This window comes from Zeus faber (genome assembly GCF_960531495.2).
Source record: "Zeus faber genome assembly, chromosome: 4".
NCBI lineage: Eukaryota > Metazoa > Chordata > Actinopteri > Zeiformes > Zeidae > Zeus > Zeus faber.
In genome coordinates, this window is record NC_137191.1 from 17,825,458 (window position 1) to 17,847,742 (window position 22,285).

General features: G+C 45.3%; 2 protein-coding genes across 2 annotated transcripts in view; one reads left to right on the forward strand and one right to left on the reverse strand.

The window, feature by feature from the left end:
* smarca5 (SNF2 related chromatin remodeling ATPase 5) overlaps positions 1-7,279 on the reverse strand; it is a 10,122-nt gene extending 2,843 nt beyond the window's left edge. Inside the window, exons 1-16 of the mRNA XM_079999330.1 lie at positions 7,083-7,279; positions 5,602-5,718; positions 5,106-5,272; positions 4,674-4,774; positions 4,472-4,572; positions 4,167-4,346; positions 3,326-3,481; positions 3,064-3,195; positions 2,878-2,946; positions 2,610-2,719; positions 1,993-2,219; positions 1,761-1,882; positions 1,510-1,662; positions 1,256-1,388; positions 927-1,075; positions 181-303 (exon numbers count right to left, since the gene is read on the reverse strand). Of these exons, the coding sequence (XP_079855456.1) occupies positions 181-303; positions 927-1,075; positions 1,256-1,388; positions 1,510-1,662; positions 1,761-1,882; positions 1,993-2,219; positions 2,610-2,719; positions 2,878-2,946; positions 3,064-3,195; positions 3,326-3,481; positions 4,167-4,346; positions 4,472-4,572; positions 4,674-4,774; positions 5,106-5,272; positions 5,602-5,718; positions 7,083-7,154 (2,112 nt within the window). The 5' untranslated portion in view covers positions 7,155-7,279. The remainder of the gene's footprint in view (positions 1-180; positions 304-926; positions 1,076-1,255; positions 1,389-1,509; positions 1,663-1,760; positions 1,883-1,992; positions 2,220-2,609; positions 2,720-2,877; positions 2,947-3,063; positions 3,196-3,325; positions 3,482-4,166; positions 4,347-4,471; positions 4,573-4,673; positions 4,775-5,105; positions 5,273-5,601; positions 5,719-7,082) is intronic.
* A 792-nt stretch (positions 7,280-8,071) lies between these two features.
* usp38 (ubiquitin specific peptidase 38) lies at positions 8,072-17,585 on the forward strand (the record flags this gene model as incomplete). The annotated part of the gene is made up of 11 exons (XM_079999325.1): positions 8,072-8,191; positions 8,878-9,569; positions 10,414-10,549; positions 10,700-10,829; positions 11,111-11,212; positions 13,374-13,532; positions 13,660-13,850; positions 14,928-15,021; positions 15,150-15,256; positions 15,493-16,834; positions 17,424-17,585. The coding sequence occupies exons 2-11, from the start codon at positions 8,888-8,890 to the stop codon at positions 17,583-17,585; spliced, it is 3,105 nt and encodes a 1,034-aa protein (XP_079855451.1). The 5' UTR covers positions 8,072-8,191; positions 8,878-8,887.
* Positions 17,586-22,285: the final 4,700 nt, after the last annotated feature.

The following is a 22,285-nucleotide window of genomic DNA, read 5'->3' on the forward strand; positions in this document are numbered from 1 at the left end:
TAATATGCCCGCTTGACCAATATGGTAAAAGTAGGCTAGGCTGGTAGGCTTAATTTAGGAAAGAAATTATATATATATATAAGGAAAATGCAGAAAAATAATTCAATTAATAAATAACAGAAGGTTGGCCACCATTAGCTTAGAAACATAATTTTAAGTGTATGGTGTTTGTGTCCTCACCTTTTTCTTCTCTCTGTAGTCCTCCCCTTCAAACGTGTACACACTGCTGTTCTCCGTGTCCATGGTGAAGTTCCTCAAGGAGCCCTCACCAAGGTTGGACATCTTCTCCTTCATCTCCATCGTCTAGTACGATCAGATTACAATATTAACGCTGCTGGCTTATACTCCAAGTGGGTGCTTCCCAGAGTGTGGGTGCGGCCCCCTGGTGGGCCATGAAGGTACTGTTGGTGGGCGGTGAGAGGTCATTTACAATACATAGGTTTTTAATATTCAATTTTGAAATTACGTTTGAAATTACCTTAACATATTTATGATTAAATATTTCCATTTAAAAAGGTAATCAGCGATAATAAAACAAAGCCATGGGAATTAAATCACGGAATTAAGGAATTTCCTTTCCACAGTCGTTAACCGTAACAAACAAACTGGTGCAGACGTGGACAACGAGAGGCTAACACAATTATTAAACATTCCCACAATTCTTAAATACACAGACACAAAATAATTTAGTTGAATATATTTTATGGAAGTCATCACCATAGCAACATATCGCTTGTTTAGTGTTTACGTCGTGCCTCCTTGATCAGGATCGCATGTTACATCTCATCATCTTAGTGTCTTAATTAAAAGTTTGGCCTGGCTGCGAGCATTTTCAGATCTCAAATCGGGCCGTGGTGTTTCGTTGGTCAACGAATGTGTGCGCTGAGTAATAAGAGTCTGTTATGATTTGAGAAGTTCACACTCACCTTTCTCTCGCCCCTCTCCAGGATGACGTTGATGTCATCGTCCGTGATCTCGCTCTCCTTGGAGGCGAAAACATGGGTGGCACCGTGGCGGATGATGGATAACATCTCATCCTTGCCCAACTTGTTTGCACTTGGGTCCACAAGTCTTCCTATAATTAAAAATAAACAAAACAAAAAGAAAAGAGAAGTTAAAACACTCAATGCTGTCTTTTCTTAACTCTACCCACAATTCAGGATTAATTACTATTTTAGCCACAGTTGGCACTGTGCGACATAAATTGTCATAGTTGTATTTATTTAAATTCCAAATTTAAATTTAAAGAGCGTGCCTTGCTGGATGACGATGGAGTCCAGGCGGAGCTTCATCTCGGCCCGCTCTACGATCCTCTCCTCCACGGTGTTCTCAGTGATGAAGCGGAAGACGCGCACCTGTTTCTGCTGCCCGATCCTGTGAGCTCGGTCCTGAAGAGAGGCAGAGGAGGATCACATTCTTTAAGTTGTAGCGGGAACTTGGGTCAAAGGATTATGGAAAGGAAGAGCCGAATAAATTAAAACTACGGGCCCTCCATTTCTGAGTACTGACCATGGCCTGCAGGTCGACCTGTGGGTTCCAGTCTGAGTCGAAGAGGATGACCACGTCTGCTGTGGCCAGGTTGATACCCAGCCCTCCAGCTCGGGTGCTCAGCATGAAGATGAACTTACTGCTGTTGGGCTCGTTGTACGTGTTGATGGAGATCTGGACACAGAGGAAAAATGATTGTTTCAGATTTAAATGCACGAGCTGCAATTCTCTGGAAGGTTTGGACGGTGGCGGGGGGGCTGTAGATATCTCACCTGTCTCTCCTCGTGTGGAGTCTGACCGTCCAGGCGACAGTAGCCGTAGTTCCTCCACATGCAGTAGTCCTCCAAGATGTCCAGCACCCTGGTCATCTGACTGAAGATGAGCACGCGAGAACCTGTGGGACAGAAACGAGGCGACCGCATGTCAAATCAGGACACATGTTAGAAGTTAATCCACGTTCGGATCCACAGCATCTTAACTGGACTTTCAGGACCATCCACGCACCCTGCTCCTTCATCTTGGGCAGCAGCTTGTCCAGCACCACCATCTTGCCACTGTTCACCACCAGGTGTAGGTCGGTGGTGTAGGGAGGCCCCGGCTCGGCGCCGTCAAACAGGTAGGGGTGGTTGCAGCATTTCCTCAGCTGCATCAGTACGTTCAGCAGACGCATTTTGTCCATCTTGCCGGCAGAGTTCAGGATATCAATGTCCTTCATTAGAATCTTTGTGTACCTGTGGGGTCGTCAAAGATGTTGAGTTCTTCATGTTAAATACTGGCCGATGGCCGATACAGTTCCATTACTTTGACTGAACAGCATAGACTAAAATATTTGGTTTTGAGTGGAGAGCATCACGATTGACACATATTTTTTCCTATTAGAGGATCCTATGTTGTCTGTCACAAAAAGCAGAGGATCAAGTTGCATTTATTTTTTAACAGACATGCTTGATGTGGCTCTTGGGAGTCAGATCTCTGAATTGGAGATATTCTTTGCTACAGACATCACATTAAGCCCAATCTTGGACCAATATCAATATCATTGTACATAGCATAGCTCACTTCGTGAATCGAAACACTGTTTCTATGAAATTGGTTCAAAGGCATAAAATGTGTACACTCACCACTCTCTTTGCATCTTGCTCAGGCCTACATACATCTTGATCTCCTTCTTTGGAAGCAGAGACTTCTCAACGTCTGCTTTGATACGACGAAGCAAGAAAGGACGCAACACCTATGCAGAACACACAGAAAAAGTGTATGTTTGGCCAGAAGAAATATAACTAGCTCCATGATAATATCAGATTAAACAATATTCCAGGTAGAAAAAAAAAAACAAAAAAAAAAAAAACAAAAAAAACACACACACAATAAACAGCTTTGAATACGTACAGTGTGAAGACGTTCAACCAACTTCTCATCGCCCAGACAGTTGTTTGTGTCAAACCAGGAGTCAAAGTCCTGGAAAAAGAAGAAACAAACAAACATGAATAAGCACCCAGAACAGCGAGTTAAGCAAATTATAATCATTTATTTTTACCCGTGCAGACAGATACACTTTTAGAAAGCACTTCCAACCTCTGAGGAGTTGAAAACGTCGGGAAGCAGGAAGTTGAGCAGAGCCCACAGTTCATGGAGATTGTTCTGCAGGGGTGTTCCAGTCAGCAGCAGACGGTTGGTCGTCTTAAACTCCCGCACGATTTCTGAAAGCTATCGAGGAAGAGACATTACATCGAGGCAACGGTTGCAATATTAATATTCATGCAATGGGTCATGTGGTGGGTATCTCAAGGAATAAGTACTCCAGCATTCATTGTCGCCAAACATTCTCTGGTCTGACCTTTGACTTTTCATTCTTGATCCTGTGCGCCTCGTCAATGACCAGGTACCTCCAGTTGAACTTCTTGAAGACTGCTTTTTCAATGATAAGCATCTCGTAGGAGGTGACGCACACATCCCACTCTCCTGGCAGCAGCACATCTCTGATAAGAGCAGTCTAACAAGAAAAGCAAAATGATATACAACATTTTTTTCCCCCATTTTCACATTATAGTGAAGGACTGATCATGTTTGCATTTGGCTTTGCAAATTACAGACTGTAGTGCCAAGAATAAACAAAGCACTATTATTTACAATTAAGGTACTGAAAGAAACTGGAAATTTCAGCTGTAGACAGATTTCCTGATTTGTATAAATCACTTTCCAAGAGTAATGGTATAAAATAGAATGTTTTGGACCTATGCCACACCTGCCAACCGTGGGAAAATATTTTGAGTACCACAATAGTGTAACAGGGAGTCTGTGGCGTTTGAGTTACTGCAGCTAGATGACTCCATCAGTTATTCACACTGTAGTCGTCTCGCTCATCACATCGTATGCGAGCTACTATGGCCAACTACATACAGTATTACATGTTTACCAACTACAGATGCACTGATGGCAATTGGCCAATACCTATTCTGATTTTTTTTTAAGTGCAAGCTGCAGATTCCGGTTTCCGATCTGCTGTAAGTTTGTACACAAAATGAATGCAGGTTTTGGCAGGGTGGCTATGCTGCACCCATTAACACCTTCATTAAGGGTTTGATTTGTTTTCACACTATCAATGTTTTAATAGAATAGATAAGCTGTTGAGTGATGATTGACCTTAAGAGACAGTTAAGGAATTCAAACCAACATACCCTCTCATTTCTGTCTCCAATGAGGCAGACGGCACGAAGTGAAGGGACCCAGCGCTTGAACTCATTCATCCAGTTGTACAGGGTGGACTTTGGCACCAATACCATGTGAGGACCAGGGATGTTTCTGTAGTGCTTCATGTAGCCCAGCAAGGAGATGGTCTGAAGAGTCTTTCCCAAACCCTGAGGAGAGCAGGTAGCGTGTGGTCAACCAGGTCCAATTAAGTAGTGGTGCACCCAACACATGGAATGGCTCCCCAGGTGTGAAAATGACTCTGAAACACTTGCCATTGTGTGACGATACGTACCATTTCATCAGCGAGGATACCGTTGATTCCATTTTCATACAAAGAAATGAGCCAGTTGAGACCGCGTACTTGGTAGTCTCTCATCTTACCACTTTTGACATCTAATTGAGAGAGTATAAAAGGTGCCATCAAAACAAAGCTCACTGGCTATACAACAATTATTTTTTGCATTTTAATAATAAATTTTTTTTTAAGCATTTACAGGATGGGGAGTCATCAAAGCGAGTGCACACATTGGTAGTCCTGCTGCTCTCGCTGAGGAGTTCTTCATCCTCCTCTTGCTCTGTGCGACGATGTCGGTTGCTATGGAGAACGGCAAGTGTGATGTCATGTTAACTCGCAGAGTATTAAGTAAAAGGAAACCATTATGAATTATTCTAAGTTCTGTTATGAGTGATAAAATGTCACATGCATAAACATGGCATCTCTATGCATGTTATTGTATGATTAATGGTCATATTTATCACTGTCCTTTTGCTATTTTTAATCTTAAAATGTTATGAAATGATGCAGTGACCAAGGCTCCTGACAGAATCCGTTTGAGTCGATATAATACGGAAAGAAACAAATGCATATAAACAGCATTTTAAACTATCAAGCAAATGGTGTAAATTTGTTGTGGTTTTGTACTCACTCTCCAGCAGACAGGAGATTCTGCTTCTCATCTTTCTTGACGCGGGGACGTCCTGGTTTCATTTTCAGGGGAGATGTGGGTGTCTTTTGCGCTGCTGGTTGAATGAAGTGGGCAAACACCTCTGTTTGCTTCAACAAGTATTCAAATCTGTTGGTCCGATCGGTTTGCTATGAAAATAAAGAATTTATGTAGTTAAAACAAGAACAGGGCACAGATTTGGTTATCATTAATGCCTACACCGAAACATTTTCAAGGTCTTAAGAGAATCACAAGGATATCTGTTGTCTTAAGGGTCGTTAAGAGTGTGCTCCATCACCGGCACTCGTTTGATTTGAAATGGTCAGAACTGCGGTCGTGATCAGTTCCAGACTAGCCTGCGACTCTTGTGAAAATATCAGGGTGATTCTGTATTATTTTAACTCTCTGTTCCTATTTTGTGCACTAGAATTCCAATAAATTGATGAATGAGTTTGCTATGTATTGTAGCTTTAAGTACCACTTTCTCTTCATAGCCTGGTGTAGAATCTGTCGCCTGGGATGAAGATGCATCGTTTCCATCCTGGCCGGTCTCTGATGAAGACTCTTTTCCAGCTTCTGATGAGTCTGATTTCTCCTGAAGAGAAAAATGTACATGAAATCAATGTATGTTTGCGTCTTTTTTTTTTTCTTCATAGTCTGTATTACTTGACTGCCCATACAGCAGCAACGGGTTCATCATAATGCTGCAGAGTAAAACGAAGTGCTGACTTGCTGCCGCTCTCCGACAACAAAGACAGTGAGGCCGAGCGTAGCGTAGTTCGGTTCTGAAAAAAGCAGTTCTGCTAAAACATGTAGTTGTGTTAACAGATGTCGGATGAAACAAAGTAAAACATAAACAGACTGAAAGTTTACCGTCGCAGTTCGACGATGGCTTGAGTGAAAGGGTAAAAGTTATGGAAATAATTACGTGTCACGGTTGACAAATATATATTAAATTAAATATTAGTACAGTAGAGCAAGTAAAAACGGTAAAGAATTAATAAATACCACAATCCACAACCCGTTATTAAGATTTTAAATGGAAAAAAAAACTGCCATCCTACGCTTCTTTATTACTAGTGTTGTTTAACCATTTTGCAAATAAATACAGCGCGATTTATATGTAATTTAATATATCTCCATGTCTTTAATCACTCACGTTTACTTGTTCCTTGAGTTCTTTACCGGCGGAAGGCATCCTGAACGAAAGACCGTATCCCGTGCACTTGTAAGCTTGGCAGGTTTTGAGTGTATGACGGAGTGGTTGCTTTCCCCGAGATCCTCTGCGTTTGTATTGTTGTTTTGTGACACGCTACCCCCGGAGAGAGGGTTGGAGCGAACCCACGGAGCGGACTCCCACCACGGCGGAAACTACAAGGACAATCTCCGCGATGATGGAAAAGGGGCAAAATAATAACCCGCCCCCCCCCGCCCCCGGTCAGAGTCAGAGCGACTCCCCTCCAGCCGCGGTGTGTCACAAATCACGGATACAAACGAAAACGGATCCACGCGTGAATCCATTTCATCAAATGTGTTGAAGCTTGTACGAGCCAGTCACACCAACACAACAACGTCACTTTACACAATGAATACTGTATTAATAGATCTGACGATTGTAATATGTATTAATTGTTATAGATTCTAATATCCATCCCATTTTTCATTTCTGTATATATTGATATATATATATATTTATGTTGGTGGGGCGACGCGGAATTCCTTCCACGCCGTGAGCGCTTATGAAACAACCGGCCTGGCTCTGCGGCGCACAGCGTGGCTCCAGTCCCGGGAAACTGTTGATCCGTGGGCCAACTACAGCTAGCCGGCTAACTAGCCAAACAGCGAGCGCGGGTCCCCTCGCACCGCGCGCTTCTCGCGCCTCGCCGGGTGCCCGCCCGAATAAACCCGTCGGCGGCGGACGAGCAGGCCGAGCCCGGGCGGCGAGAACAACGCACTCACCTCGGCTCCTCCGGCTTCCTCAACTTCGGTCTGCTCTTCCCGCTGCTCCACGCCGTTCGCGCTGTCGGACATTGTTTCCCGAATTTCGTCGGCGAGCCGAATATCTCCGCTTGTTTGTTTTTTTTCCGAGTCGCTGCTCCTCCGTATCACGGGTGTTCGAACGCCGCCGCGGCTTGGAGACGCTGGGCCGCTGTGGTTTCGCGACGTTGATGGAGAAAGACGACGGACGATCCTTCGCTGGCGCTTTCTTGTCCGACACCCGCGTTCTCGGCGTCACCGTACCCGGCTTGTGCGCTCTCTCGCGAGACTTGCTACAGTCGGCGGGCCGGACTTCGCAGAAATTCTCGTGCTGCATTCCAAGGGCATTAAAACTCGGAAAAGTCCGACTCCCTACTTGTGGGGGTGTAAGGGAAGGATGAAGTAATAATCATAAATTATATATATATAACATGAATAAAAGATCTGACGTCACAGCAGCACAGCAACAGCACGGTCCACCATTAATAGTGACCACAGGAGACACCTCTTGTCCGATCGTAACCACTCTGTAGCTTCTTTTTGTTATCGTAACATCATTTTGCAGCATGTGGAATTCCGAAGTTGGCCGAGCCAACGCGAATGTTCTGCGGCTGACCCGTCTTTCCCGATCGAAGGCAATGGAACACATTTTGCCCGGGCGTGAAAACAGCTGGGATGACACCGAATTGCTGAACTTTTAACAGTCTAATTCCGTTCACGGTGTGAGATTTTTTTTTTTTATTCGTTACGCGCAAATCAGACAAGTGCGGCTCGGCGACATGGTGGTGGGCAAACCGCGGCGCTCTGCAAAACACATTCGGAAGGACAATAAACAGGACACAAACCGATGACAAACCACTTGCGCCAAACGAAACGAAAGACAAAACGCCGATTTTGAACACCGCGACGGGGGTCCCGCCGCAGTCCCCGTCCCTTTAGAATGACGTCACTGGAAGGCTGATCAGCTGTCCGAGTCATCACAGTCGGCGACAGGACGCTTTGCTGCTTTGTTCATTCCTGGCCGGTATCAAGACCGATCATCGAACCATCAACCTGGAGCCAATCGAGTCGATTGATGATTGAGGCGACCGGTGAGGCCATTTATCTGAATGTACAGATGACAACTTTGTATTTATGTACGCGTTCGAGCGTCACGTAGCTAGCCTGCAAAAAATGCTAGCTCATCACCGCTATAGCATCGCTAGCGCTGTTTAGCCGTAATGCTAGTCGTTGTGATGCTACCACAGGGGGGTTATGGTTCAGTCAGTACATACTGTGAAGAGTTCGTTTTTCTCGTGGTGAAATTGAATTCTATTATGACGAAAGACACGTTATTATGGTGCGGCCATGCCAATAATAATCGCTCTTGTCTGTCACAACCGTTTTTTTTTTTTTAAATGTCAGTGGTTCTCAACGCGGGGTCCGGGGACCGCCCAGGGCTCCTTCGAGAGGTTAAAGAGGGCCCCCAGTAAAAATGATCAATAGTTTAACTTCACCTTTATTTTAATTAGAATGTACAACAATTACAATGTGTTGATCATATTTTCACTGTTATCTCCTTAACTTTGGCATAGACACGTTTGAGAAGTCGGGACTAAATCTTCTCTAACAATAAAAAATAATTCCCATTTGGGTTAAATGGGGTTGTGGTCCACTGCGTGTCAGATTTAGGGTCCTTGATATGGACAAATGTTGGGAATCACTGATCTGGAGTAACACACCAGCCCCGGTGCCATATTAGTTTCTGAATTCGTTTTTTGTGTCTTACTTTGAATAGGCTCATCATCATGGATAAGATTTTGGAGGCCCTTGTCAGCTCCAATCACTCTGTTCCAGTGAAGAAGGCCATTGTGAAGAAGGTTGTGGAGGCAGCAGAGAAGGAGGCAACAGCGGAGCAATGCAAAGCATTGTACACACTCACTGCCCGGCTCATTTTGTTGGGTGAAGATGCCTTTCAGAAACAAGTGGGATTTCAAGTCCTGGAAGCCTATGCTCGCTACCACCGCACAGAATTTGAGCATTTCTTTAATAAAGACTTTGTCCTCGGTCTGCTGCAACAAGGCTACAACCAACTTGATCGTAAAGATCCAGCGATAGTGGACTACATTCATTGCTGCCTCAGACTTCTCATCAGCTGCCCCTCTGTGCTGGAGATTTTCAGTATTGTGCAGGTAGAGGTGTTAAGGATGGTGTGTGAGCGGCCCGAGTCGGCCTTGTGTGCCCGCATAAGCACTTTGCTTTCAGACTTTGTGCAGTGCATCCCCAGGGAGAAGTCAGCGGTTTTGTTTTGCCAGCAGCTGGTGAGAACAATCAGCTATTTCCACTGCCCTGCCAGTCAGGAACGGGAACTAAGGGAATACGTGGGTCAGGTGACAAAGGTCAGCGCACTGCTGCAGAACATCTGGAAGACCGAGCCAGCCACCCTGCTGCCCTCGCTGCAGGAGGTCTTTGCTATTATCTCTTCCACTGGTAAGGCTTATTTCTACATACAATGACAACTTAAATTGTTGACTTCCGCCTTGTCTATCACTGCCTAGGTCAAAGAGTTTTGACACTAATGTAAGATATTGCTAGTTTGATATGTACTTCCTTGTCGAGTCATTTACCATGTTTCTACACCATAATGATCACAATTACAACTGGCAATGCACAGATACCAATGCCTGCATCAAAACCTATACCCTCTATTTCATGTTTTATTTTTAGAAATCTGACAGTTACATTTTCTATTTTAACTTGTTTAAACAGAGCAATGAATCAAGTAATGCCCGATAATGATAAACAGCACAACGTTGAATCTGTCATTGGAGATAAAAAGTAGAGAGAACTCTTATTATAACTGAAAATTTCAATACTCAGATCTGTACCCCGTATGCATGAATGAGGACTTTGAACTGGGGCTGTGGTAATCACAACATTTGAGCTGCTGATTAATTGTCAATTTATACCACTATCAGGCGTATAATACATGTCCACCTATTGCAGAAGAGCTGTCTATTGACATTGAATAGTGGAACATAAATATTTTGGTAGACAGTTTGTCTCAAGGCACCTAATTTTAATTTTATTTATGGCAACATTTCTAACATTGCCTTAAAATTCTCTTAACGTATGGGCAGATAGACATGATTACGAACATTTTCTGCTCAAATAATTGGGTCCAATTAAATGAAATAGAAATGGTATCTGTACATACGTTATTGCAACAAAAAAATGAATCAGGCATGCATTGTTGTCATACATGTAATTCCCAATTATTTACCCTTGATTGATGTTTTTAGCCTTCAATCTAAGAATAAAATTGTGATTCCAGATCCCTCCTTTGACCCATCCATTGCCCTGGCCTGCTTGGTCCAGCACATCCCCCTGCAGATGATCACAGTGCTCATCAAGAGTCTCACCACAGACCAAAATGTCAAGGACGCCAGCATGACCAAGGCACTCTGCAGGTTATTCCACCAATCTACTACAATTAGGATGAATTGTTATGTCACTATTTAATTTTTACAGTGAAATTGTCTGACCAAGAAGTCAACATTTTTTCATTCAATATACTTTTTACAATTCTATGCACACTCACTGGTCTTCTGTCGATCCAGGATGATCGACTGGCTCTCCTGGCCCCTGGCTCAACACATCGACACATGGGTCATTGCTCTGCTAAAAGGACTGGCTGCTGTACAGAAGTTTACCATCCTCATAGATGTCACTCTGCTAAAGATTGAGCTGGTGTGTGGGGACATTTTGACTTTTAAATGTATTATTGTCCTCTGATTGGAGCAAAATAGGAAGTGTAACCATTATTTTATAGATAAACGTCTGTCGGTAATATTCAAAGTAGGCGGCTGCACAGATTAATACTGTGAAGCCCAATTTATTACCGATTTCTATGAACCATTAGAGCTACGCCCCATTCCCTATAAATTCTTTTAAAAATGTATTTATTGCATTTTTCTTACTTAATACTTATTTATTATTACATAATATTTATTTTTAATATTTATTTATAGGTGTTCAATCGTCTGTGGTATCCCATTGTACGACAGGGGGCACTTGTTGTGCTCTCCCACATGCTCCTTAGTTTCCAGCACTCTCCTGAAGCCTTCCATTTGGTAAGGGATCTTAACTGTCCTTTCAGCACATTTTACTTTCATGTGATCCCTTAAATTGTCTTGCTCGTTCTCTTTTAATCAAAATTACTTTAAGGACCCATAATTCACTGTTATCCTTCCAAAACTTGAGAAAAATATTTTCTACTCATGTTGTGCGGAAGTCTTTAATATATGCCTTTCACTGGTCCTTAAATTGCCACCCTGATTAGTATAGTAATACAGACATAGACAAATCTGTTGGTACCCTTACAGCTCATTGAAACAATGCTTCATTCTTCCTGAAAATTGATGAAATTAAAAGCAATTTTCTCATGTATACCTGCATACCTTTGGTATCTCATAGAGTGAAGCAAAGACACTGTGAAAAGAGACAAATTATAGCAAAAGAGATTAATTATATTCTAAAATGGCCTGGACATATTTGTTGGTAATTATTGGGATTATAGTGATATTTCAAACGTACTGTTTTCTTTAATTGGTATCACACATGTCTTCCATCTTATAATCAGTCATTCAGCCTATTTAAATGGAGAAAAGTAGTCACTCTGCTGTTTGGTATCATCGTGCACCACACTAAACATGGACCAGAGAAAGCTAAGGAGAGAGTTGTCTGAGGAGATCAGAAAGAAAATTATAGACAAGCATGTTAAAGGTAAAGGCTATAAAACCAAGCAACTTGATGTTCCTGTGACTACAGTTGCAAATATTATTAAGAAGTTTAAGGTCCATGGGACTGTAGCCAACCTCCCTGGACGCGGCCGCAAGAGGAAAACCGACCTCAGATTGAACAGAAGGATATTGCGAATGGTAGAAAAAGAGCCAAGGACAACTTCCAAAGAGGTACAAGCTGAACTCCAAGGTCAAGGTACATCGGTGTCTGATCACACCATCCGTCGCTTTTTGAGTGACAGTGGGCTCCATGGAAGAAGACCCAGGAGGACTCCACTTTTGAAAGAAAAATATAAAAAAAGCCAGACTGGAATTTCCTAAAATGCATATTGACAAGCCACAATGCTTCGGGGAGAATGTCCTTTGGACAGATGAGTCAAAACTGGAGCTTTTTGGAAAATCACATCAGCTCTATGTTCACAGATGAAAAAAATTAATCTTTCAAAGAAAAGAACACCATGCCTACTGTGAAACATGGAGGAGACTCGGTTATGTTTTGGTGCTGCCTTGCTGCGTCTGCCACGGGGTGCCTTGAATCTGTGCAGGGCACAATGAAATCTCAAGACCATCAAGGCATTCTGGAGCGAAAGATACTGCCCAGTGTCAGAAAGCTCTGTCTCATTCGCAGGTCATGGGTCCTCCAACAGGATAATGACCCAAAACACACAGCTAAAAGCACCCAAGAATGGTTAAGAACAGAACATTGGACTATTCTGAAGTGGCCTTCTATGAGCCCTGATGTGAATCCTATGAAACATATGGAAAGAGCTGAAACATGCAGTCTGGAGAAGGCACCCTTCAAACCTGAGACAGCTGGAGCAGTTTGCTCAGGAAGAGTGGGCCAAACTACCTGTTGGCAGGTGCAGAAGCCTCATTGAGAGCTACAGAAATGGCTTGATTGCAGTGATTGCCTCTGAAGGTTGTCCAACAAAATATTTTTGTCCATGCCATTCTCGTTTGTTTTATTCTGTAAAATATTCTGTTGATTCAAAAATCAAAGGCAAAGTCTGATTTCTATTAAATATGGAATATACAATGATGGATGCCAATTTCCTTTGTGAGTTTCAACTGATTTCAGAGAAAATTGTTGGTTCTTTTTTTGTCGATCGGGACCAATACATTTGTCCAGGCCATTTTAGAATATAATTCATCTCTTTATCAATAATTTATCTCTTTTCACCGTTTTGTTGCTGTACTATATGACATACCAAAGGCATGCAGGTATACATGAGAAAAATGCTTTAATTTCATCACTTTTCAGGAGGAATAAGGCATTGTTTCAATGAGCTGTAAGGGTACCAACAAATTTGTCCACGTCTGTATACAGTACAGTATAGTATAATAAGTAATATAGTCACAATACTTATCGCTCATTAATATTACTTGAAATCTTACTTGTAAAGTATAATATTATATATACTATTGCATCACCAGGACAGACAGTAAAATGTCTATCCACTATACAAATTTTCATTCTCTGTCTTGGTCGCAGATTGTCCCGCATGTGGTACATCTGGTCCTGTCCTTGAGGACCGATGGCCTCCCCACCAGTAAGACCTTCCTGCTGCAGTTTACTGAGCTGATCCACTGCATGATGTACCAGTCCTCGGGCTTCCCTGACCTTTATGATCACATACTAGAGGCCATCAAGGTAAACATCTCCACCTGTCCCTACCTTTAGTACCAATTGCCATTAATATTTTAAATGTTGAGTGAATGATGGACAGCTTTTTTAAATGTCTGAACCTATAACCTGTTACAAAATAATTGCTTTTTAGGATTTACCAAAGCCAGCAGAGGAGAAAATCCAAATAGTTTTGAATCAAAGTGCCTGGACATCCCAGTCCAACTCCTCTTCTGGTTTAGTAAGGCATGCTGGGAAGTCTGAAACTGGTAAGACTGGTCTGGTTAACCAGGGAAACACCTGCTACATGAACAGCATCATCCAGACCCTCTTTATGGCTACTGAGTGAGTAAGATCGATTGTTAATGCACTATCTGTTAAAAGTCAGACAACCTAATCTTATCATAATTATTATTTTTTTTTTTTGTGGGGTGTTGTGAATGTGTTAACAAAACACATAAACAAACAAATACTTTTGTGGTTGTTAGTTTGCACACACTCTGTCTGCAGGCGATGTAAGATGGCTAAATGTGGCGATATAAGATGGCTTAATGTCATGGCACAGTGCATTGTGTTTATTCTCAATCTCTTTTGAGTCGGGTTTGTTCTCAAATATATTTTCAATTTTAGAATGAGTGTACACTTTTGGAAGAATATTTCCACATTGGAGAACTACCTTTGTTTTGACGTGAAAGTTATTGGAAACTTTCAGCTAGAAGGCTGAACAAAAGACAAAGATGTTTTAAAGGTATTTTATCAGGCATATGAATATTTTCTCTTGTTTATTACCATGGGTTGCCAGTAGCAAGATGTATACCAATGCAAATATAATAAATAAATAAATATGTTTTTTTTATTAACTTTAGCTGATGCGTATTAATTAAGTGAACTAACTGAAAGTCATAATTCATATTGGTACAGGAATTTAGTTATTAAGTTTCCCTTTCTTGCTGGCCAATTCAATCTCTACAAAGACCTCGCAGCAGTGACAGGGAAAAAATGGTTCTTTCTCAGTAAGAAAAGCTAAAACTGACAGGTTACTTTGGTGGTTAGAGAGCAACGCCAACCCCACTCTTTTATAGTTTGTGCGTGTGCGGTTTTAGTGTAAGATTTAATTCACAACATATACATAGCTGGTTGGGAGCTAATTTTATTCTGCAGGTAACCAACGTTCTAATAAAGGACATTTCAAATCTATCTGTAATTTGAGTTTCTGTGGAATTCTAACTTACATCTGCTATATTTACCTTTAAGTGCATCTCTTTGTTACATTACATTTTGTCATGTAACAGGCACTTTTGTCCAAAGTGACTCACAATACTTACATTGCTGAAATGATTTACACTTTATATGCATTATTTCAGTGTTATTTTAATTCTGCATTTCCACTTCCAAAAGAGTAATACATTTCTTGTGTTTCAGTTTCAGGAGGCGTGTTTTATCACTTCATCTAAATGGTGCCAACACATTGATGAAAAAGCTTCAGTTGCTTTTTGCATTCCTTGCGCACACACAGGTTAGTGTTTCTAAAAATCAAGAGGGAATACCTGATTACTAACTTCATCAAGACTATGATTGTGTGCATGTGTTTTTATCTTGTGTATGTGCCTACTTTAAACATGCATGTTCCTCTCTGTTCCCCAGAGGGCAGCATATGCTCCCCGAAACTTCTTTGAAGCATCTCGGCCTCCATGGTTCAATGCAGGCTCGCAGCAGGACTGTTCTGAGTATCTGCGTTTTCTCCTGGACAGGTAGCGCTTCCGGCACTTCCATAAATGAATAGGAGGGCACCGTTAAATAATCACATATTTAAATGGCTCCAAGCAGTATTGACTCTTCACTTATGAGCAAATTATCAATTGTTTACCACTTAAGATCGCTAATTACAGTAATGGGATGTCCTAATCAAACACTTATTGTGTATACATGAATGAATGAATGAATTGTGGGCATTTGTTAAAGACTACACCTGTTTCCTGCTTTCAAGGTTACATGAAGAGGAGAAAACTTTTCAGGTACTGGAGTCAGCCAAGCCGAAGGTCGTCCCTCACACTGTTACAGCCAGCAAGGACCCAGAAGGTCCTTCGTCCATAGAGGGTGCTGTAGAGCCACTTTTCACTCCAGAAGAATCAACACAGTTGGATTGTAGCAGGACTCTGACTGAAAGGATGTTTGGTGGGAGACTGAGCACGGGTATCCGTTGTATGCAGTGCAACAGCGTCTCTGAGAAAGAGGAGCCCTTCACAGATCTTTCCTTGGCTTTCTGCCCCTCTGCTACTTCCCAGGGGGGCTCTCAAACCGAGGGGCCCTCGGAGGAGCCCAGGGGGATCTGCCAGGGATCGGTCAATGGCGGCAGCGAAGCCCCAGAACAAGGGTCAGTGAAATCCCCAGCCGGCAATGTCCATTTTGTGTCGCTGACGAACGAACCGCCCCTCTCCGTTCCTGATCTGGTGAACTATTTCCTCGCTCCAGAAATCCTGGATGAGGAGAACGCCTATTTCTGTGATACTTGCAGCTCGCTTCAGCGGGCAGAGAGGACAATGAAAGTGGTCGCTGCACCAGAGTACCTGATCCTGACGCTCCTGCGGTTTTCCTACGATGCTAAATGCCACGTCCGCAGGAAGATCTTGGACAATGTCACCATCCCAGCAGTAATGGGGTTACCTGTACAGGCCCTTTCATCACCTAGCAAGGGCTCCTCTGCCCCCTCCTCCCCTCTGCAGGTGGACTCCCCCGAGAGCAGCGAGAACCTGGCCAAGAAGCTCAAACCTTCACAAAAGGACGAGGAGGACGAGGAAAAGGAAAGGATAGACGGAGCGGAACAGACAGCTGGTGGTGAAATGACAGTCAGATCAGTTCCCTATGTCCTCAGCTCCGTTGTGATGCATTCTGGAATGTCCTCGGAAAGCGGACACTATTACTCCTATTGCCGTAACATTAATGGGACGGATGGAAGCCAGCATCCGGCCGGCCACTCTGCCCTTGAGGAATTGAGGAACGGTCAGTCGGAGCTCGGCCTCGCCACCTGCTCGCCACTGACCACCCAGTCCAAACAGGCAGAGCCATCACTCCTTCATGCTCGGGAGGGGAAGGACTGGCTGCTTTTTAACGACAGCCGAGTAAGCTTTACGTCTTTTCAGTCGGTGCAGAATGTGACCAGCCGCTTCCCAAAGGACACAGCATATGTGCTCATCTACAGGAAGCAAGAGCCAACAGTGCAAAGTATGACCAGAGGGGTGGCTGCTAATGGAATGAGTTCTTGTGCTGAGCCTCCCCTACAGAAAGAGCTCCTGGATGCTATTACGAAGGACAACAAGCTGTACTTACAGGTGAGGCAAAGACTCCAAAAGATTAAATACGTAGATTTTTAAAGAGGTTGTATTTCTGACCTTTGACAGCACCTATAAACTAAAGCCTGACTTTTTAAATAAAGTGGAAAATTATTATTCATAGCACAGCTATTTATTCCTGTTATGATGAATTTAAAAGTGGACTGGCATACAAAAAATCATTTTACACTGAAAATCCATTGACTCAAGTAAAGTTGCTCTGCCACACTGACATCTCAGACTGAGCAATCCTCATGTTGTAAGAAGCGAGGTATAATTTCATGAGTCATTGGTCTGTGTAGTGTTGTCGGGGTGGGGGACATGATTCCTCTCCAGATGGCGCTATGGGATTTTGATAAGACGTGATACTGCACAGCGTTCTACCACATGCTATTTTAACTTTGACTATTGGATAAGATTAGCTGAATGAATGTGTCCATGAGAAAAGTCTGTGCAGCAGTCGCTGGAATAAAACGACCGGAGCTTATTAACAATATTCCAAGTGGAGTAAGACTCATGATGCCAAGATCGGTTTAACTCTGTTTGAGGCATAACGTTAAGTTCCTCTTTCTTTCTGTGCCTTCAACAGGAACAGGAGCTAAATGCTCGGGCCCAAGCTCTCCAGGCACCCTCGTCCTCCTGCTCATTTAGACACAACGGATCAGACGACAATGACCCCCCTGGCAGCTGTGGCCCCTCTGGTGGTGGAGGGGGAGGGGGCTTCAATACCATCAGCAGACTTGTCTTCTAAAGTAGTGTTTTTCAGCCACCGTGCTGCAGCACATTAGAACGGCTTAAAAAAACATCAAATTAGTTCTATTATAGCTAAATAAAAGTAAATAATGGAAATGAACTCTTGTATTGCAAGATCAATGTTGTGAGGCTGAACTAATTCATCAGTTTCAGCCAGTATACCAACTCTTTGTTTATCAGAACAAGCTCAAGTATCGCACTGACAGTGAGAACTATTAGTAATCCACAAGAATAATAAGCACAGTTAGATGTGTTTTTAGAGCTTTTAGAGGTTAACGGGATAGTGTCGTCGTGTGAGGTTATTTCATTGTAAAAAGTGTGCTGTGGCAGGAAAAAGTTTGGGAAACACTGTTGTAGAGAGGCTGCTCTGAAGATATCTAATGAAATGAAAGGAAAAAAAGAAATATACTGTGGTGTGTTGGTCGCAGAGGGGAACAGAATGGGGTGAGGCAACAGTCCGTGAGAGTTAACCGGCGCCTGCTGGTGTGTATGTAACAGTCAGACTCCTCCTCGGTGTCTCCGTTTTCTCTCTCTCTCTCTCTCTCTCTCTCTGAGGTCCCGCTCGTGTGTCTCGGGACTCCCTCACCACCGCCTCACTGAAAGAAACACACATTAAGAAAACTTCCTGCCCCCAATCAAGCCAATCAGCACCGCTGGGGCGTCGATTTCCCTGACTCGGAGCAGGTGCGCCGCCACGGGGAGAAGCCCATGCCGACGTTTGCAGACCACAGCTTAATGACGCCCCTCGGTCTGCCACATACCCCCACTGACACCCAATTCCCCTCCCCCCCGGAGCGGGAGCGGGAGCGGGAGAGGAAGTCGGCCACAACCATCTGCGTCCCTGGTAAATGGACCACCTTGAAGTTAAAAGGCTGCAGGGCCAGATACCAACGGGTGATCCGGGCATTGGTATCCTTTATGCAACTGGAGCCATTGGAGCGGGGCGTGGTCCAAACAGGGTGAAAGGGTGTCCCAGATGTAATATCGGAGGGAGCTGATGGCCCATTTAATCGCCAAACACTCCTTCTCGAACAGTGCTGTACCTCAATTCCCCCTCAGACAGCTTGCAGCTGAGGTAAAGCACCGGCCGTTCAGTGCCCTCCAACTGCTTGAACAAGACTGCCCCCAGTCTGACGTGTTTTTCTGCAGACAGAAGAGGAGAGCGAAAGTTAGGGGTAAATGGCTTCCCACAGAAAGCTGCACCTCTTCATCCACTGGACCGGATCTGGAGCACCCTTTCGAGTTAAATTATTTAAGGGGCTGGTTAGCTCCGAGAACTTGGGGACAAACTGCCTGTAGTAACCGGCCAGCTCCAAGAACTGCCTTAACTCCTTTTTGGTCTTGGGTCTCGGCGTGTACGTGACTGTAGCACACTTCTTATGGTTGTCGGTGAGCCCTACAGGGCTCAGGGACTCGAGCACTACGTCCACATGCTGCATATGGAGCTCTCAACTGTTACTATGAATGATAACGTTATCTAGGTAGGCATCGGCTTATGTTGTGTGCAGGCGCAGGACCTGGTCCATGAGTCTCTGAAAGGTGGCTGGGCTGACCGCTGAACAACCCAAATGGAAGTGTTCAAAAGTGGTGCAACCCGAATGGAGTGGAGAACACAGACTTATCCTTGGCTTACTTACTTTGCCAGTAGCCTTTGGTTAAATCCAGTGCCGTGAAAAATCGAGCTGTACCTAACCGGTTGAGGAATTTGTCGACCCAGGGCATGTAGTAGGCATCGAATTTGGATACTGTTCACCCGAAGGTAGTCAACACAGAACCGGATCGACACATCGGGCTTACCCACTTGCACAATGGAGCCCCATTGTGCAAGTGGGTAAGCCCGATGTCCACCTGGCGCGATGTCCAGCCTGGCGTCTAATTCCACCTGCACCCCCCCCCCGTCACACCGTTCTACCTCATCATCGACCCCCCCCCAACCTGCCGTGGAACCAAAAAAGGCCCTTTCTACTGCGCGGGTACTCTGGAGCTCGACGTGGGCAGTAGCACTAACACCCTGTTATCTGTTGCAAAGAGTCGGGCCCTTCTGTCCTAGGCGTGACGATGCCGTTCCTAAGCCTGAAGCGCATTCTCCCGTGACCGCTACCCCAGCGTTGGTAATTTGGCTCCCAGGTCCATAACATACTGTATTTCATTTTTACTGGCGCTATGCCCTTCCTCCCAGTTTTCATTAATCAGGTCTAGCATGCCTCGGGGTCTCCTCCCGAAAAAGGAGTTCAAAGGGGGAAAACGGTGAGGAGGACTGGGGAACCTCTCGCACCGCGAACAACAGAGGGTCCAACCACTTGTCCCAATTACAGCTATCGTCGTGCAAAAACTTCTCAGTCATGTTTTTCAGGGTTTTATCAAAGCACTACGCCAGGCTGTCGGACTGGGGATCGTAAACGCTGGTCCGAATTGAGCGGACGCCCAGTAATTCTTAAAGTTCCCAAAGTGTATGTGACATAAAGGTAGTGCCCTGGTCAATCAGGATTTCCTTGGGAATCCGGACACAGGAGATGACCTAAAACAGTGCCTGCGCCATGTTTATGGGTGTAATACTGCGCAGGCGCATTGCTTCGGGATATCTGGTTGTGTAGTCCACCAGAACCAACAGAAAACGATACCTGTGAGCACTGCGGCCACTACGGCCCGATGTGATCCACCATGAGTCTTTTGAATGTGGCCTCCACTAGGGGGAGGGCCTCAACAGTGCTCTAGGCGTCACCGAAGTATTGACCAACTGGTGCTCAGAACACGCGGTCTGCTAAAATGCCCGGCCAGTAGAAACGGGCCATTATCCACTGGAGTGTTTTATTGTGTCCAAGATAACCGGCCATCAGGTTATGGTGAACCGCCTGGAAAAGCATTCCCCAGTGGCTTTCGGAACCAGGAACTGGGTGATTTCCTCCCCTGACTGAATGTCACAGCTCACTCTATACAACTTGTCCCTAATTAGTGAAAAATATGGGTGAATGAGTGAGGCCACTGGGCGCACCAAGGAACTTAAGGCTCAATGGCCACGCATAGGATATCGTTTCGCGACCGTGCCAATGGAAAATCGTCAATGAGAAAGACCGTTCCCGGCCCTGCAGCATCTGCCAACGTTCCCTCCACATTGCCCTGCACCACACAACACTCACATCTCCCTACCAACTGTGAGCGCACTCCACTAGCTTCCCTCATTAGCGCGTCAAACCCAGGCCAATCTGTGCCCAAAATCAGGAAGTGCGACAGTTGGGAACTAACCGCAGCCTTGTAATGAATTTCGACCGGACCATCGGTTACGCGTGAATATCCCCATGAACACAACAACTTTCCACCTGTGATGCCTCCACTAAAGCCTCGGGTTGAACCAGGTGTTGCTGGATCATTGTTTGCGAACAGCCGGAGTCCAGCAAAGCTTGTTGTCTACCCCCTTATAGCCTTACCGTTATGAGGTAGGCCCCTTCCCCACCGGGGGAGACCTGGATGACCTGGCCGATCTCCATTAGTCGCAGTCTCTATACTCGTTTCCAGGCCCCCCGCAGTGCCAGCATGCCTGCCCAAAGGCTTGTGGAGCTCCTGTGGCCCCTGCGGCAGCACTGCCCTGGAAGGGCTGGGGGGGGCAGAGAGGGGACAGAGGAAGAGGGAGGTTGAGAACCCGCCTGAAAGCCTCCTGCCCTCTGCCGGGGGCAACGGAAAGGGAGCCGGAACAGGAGAGGGTTGTTGTCTGTGGTGCAACGGGATGGATCAGGCACTGGCTGGCTCCTGATGGTACACCACCGTCCGCGCGGTCCTCTGCGAGGGTCATCCCCTCCTGGAGTGTGGCCTGCCGGTGGCACCAGACCAAGTTGGCGGTCTTGGCTGGGAGGTCCATGGGGAGCTGCTCCATTATGATGCCGTCGAGGTGCTCGTCAGGGGTATGGACTTCTGGACGAAGCCACTGCCCAGGAAATTCACAGAGCGGTTGGGTGTGTGTGAACGAGTGGCCATGGTGGCATACTCCATTCCCTGGAACCGTAAGTGGTGCCCCCCGAGGGCTCCTCCACCCGGTCCAGGACCGCCCTCCGAAGGGCGCCGTAGTCTAGGCGATTCACGGGGGGAGGAGTGGGAGGCTAGCTGGGCCTCCCACTGTCAGGAGGGGGAGCAGCGGCAGAGCCAGTTCTGTCCCACCACTGCCCTCCGCAGAAGCCAGCTGTTCAAAGGTTGCGAGTAATACCTCGGTGTCATCATTCCCCGTTATATTCTGTGGGCTTCAGGTAGGGGGTGAGCAGCCGGGCGTCCCTCGCTCTGCTGTGGCGCACGCTTCCAGAGGAGCCCCTTGAGCGCCTCCCAGTCCAGCTGCTGGTCGTGCTCCCTCGCTAATTCCTGCAACTGCTGGGCCTGATTGATCTGGGCCTGGGCAAGAGCCGCAAGCATTTGCTCGCATGGGAAGTGGTGCCTGGTTCCGCTTTGCGTTGCTCTATTCGTACCTGTTCAGGCGTCAATATGTGGTGTGTGGGCCACGGAGGGGAACTGAATGGGGCGAGGCAACAGTCTGTGGGGCTTAACTAGCGCCGGCGGGCTTGTATGTTTCTTTATAAAGCAAAGGCTTGCAGGCCAAACGGGGAACATAAAGTGAAAACAGTCTGACGCCTTCTCTGTGTCTCCAGTTTGCTCTCCGTCTCTGGGGTCCCGCTTGTGCATCTCGGGACTCCCACAGCGCTGATTGGCTTGACTGAT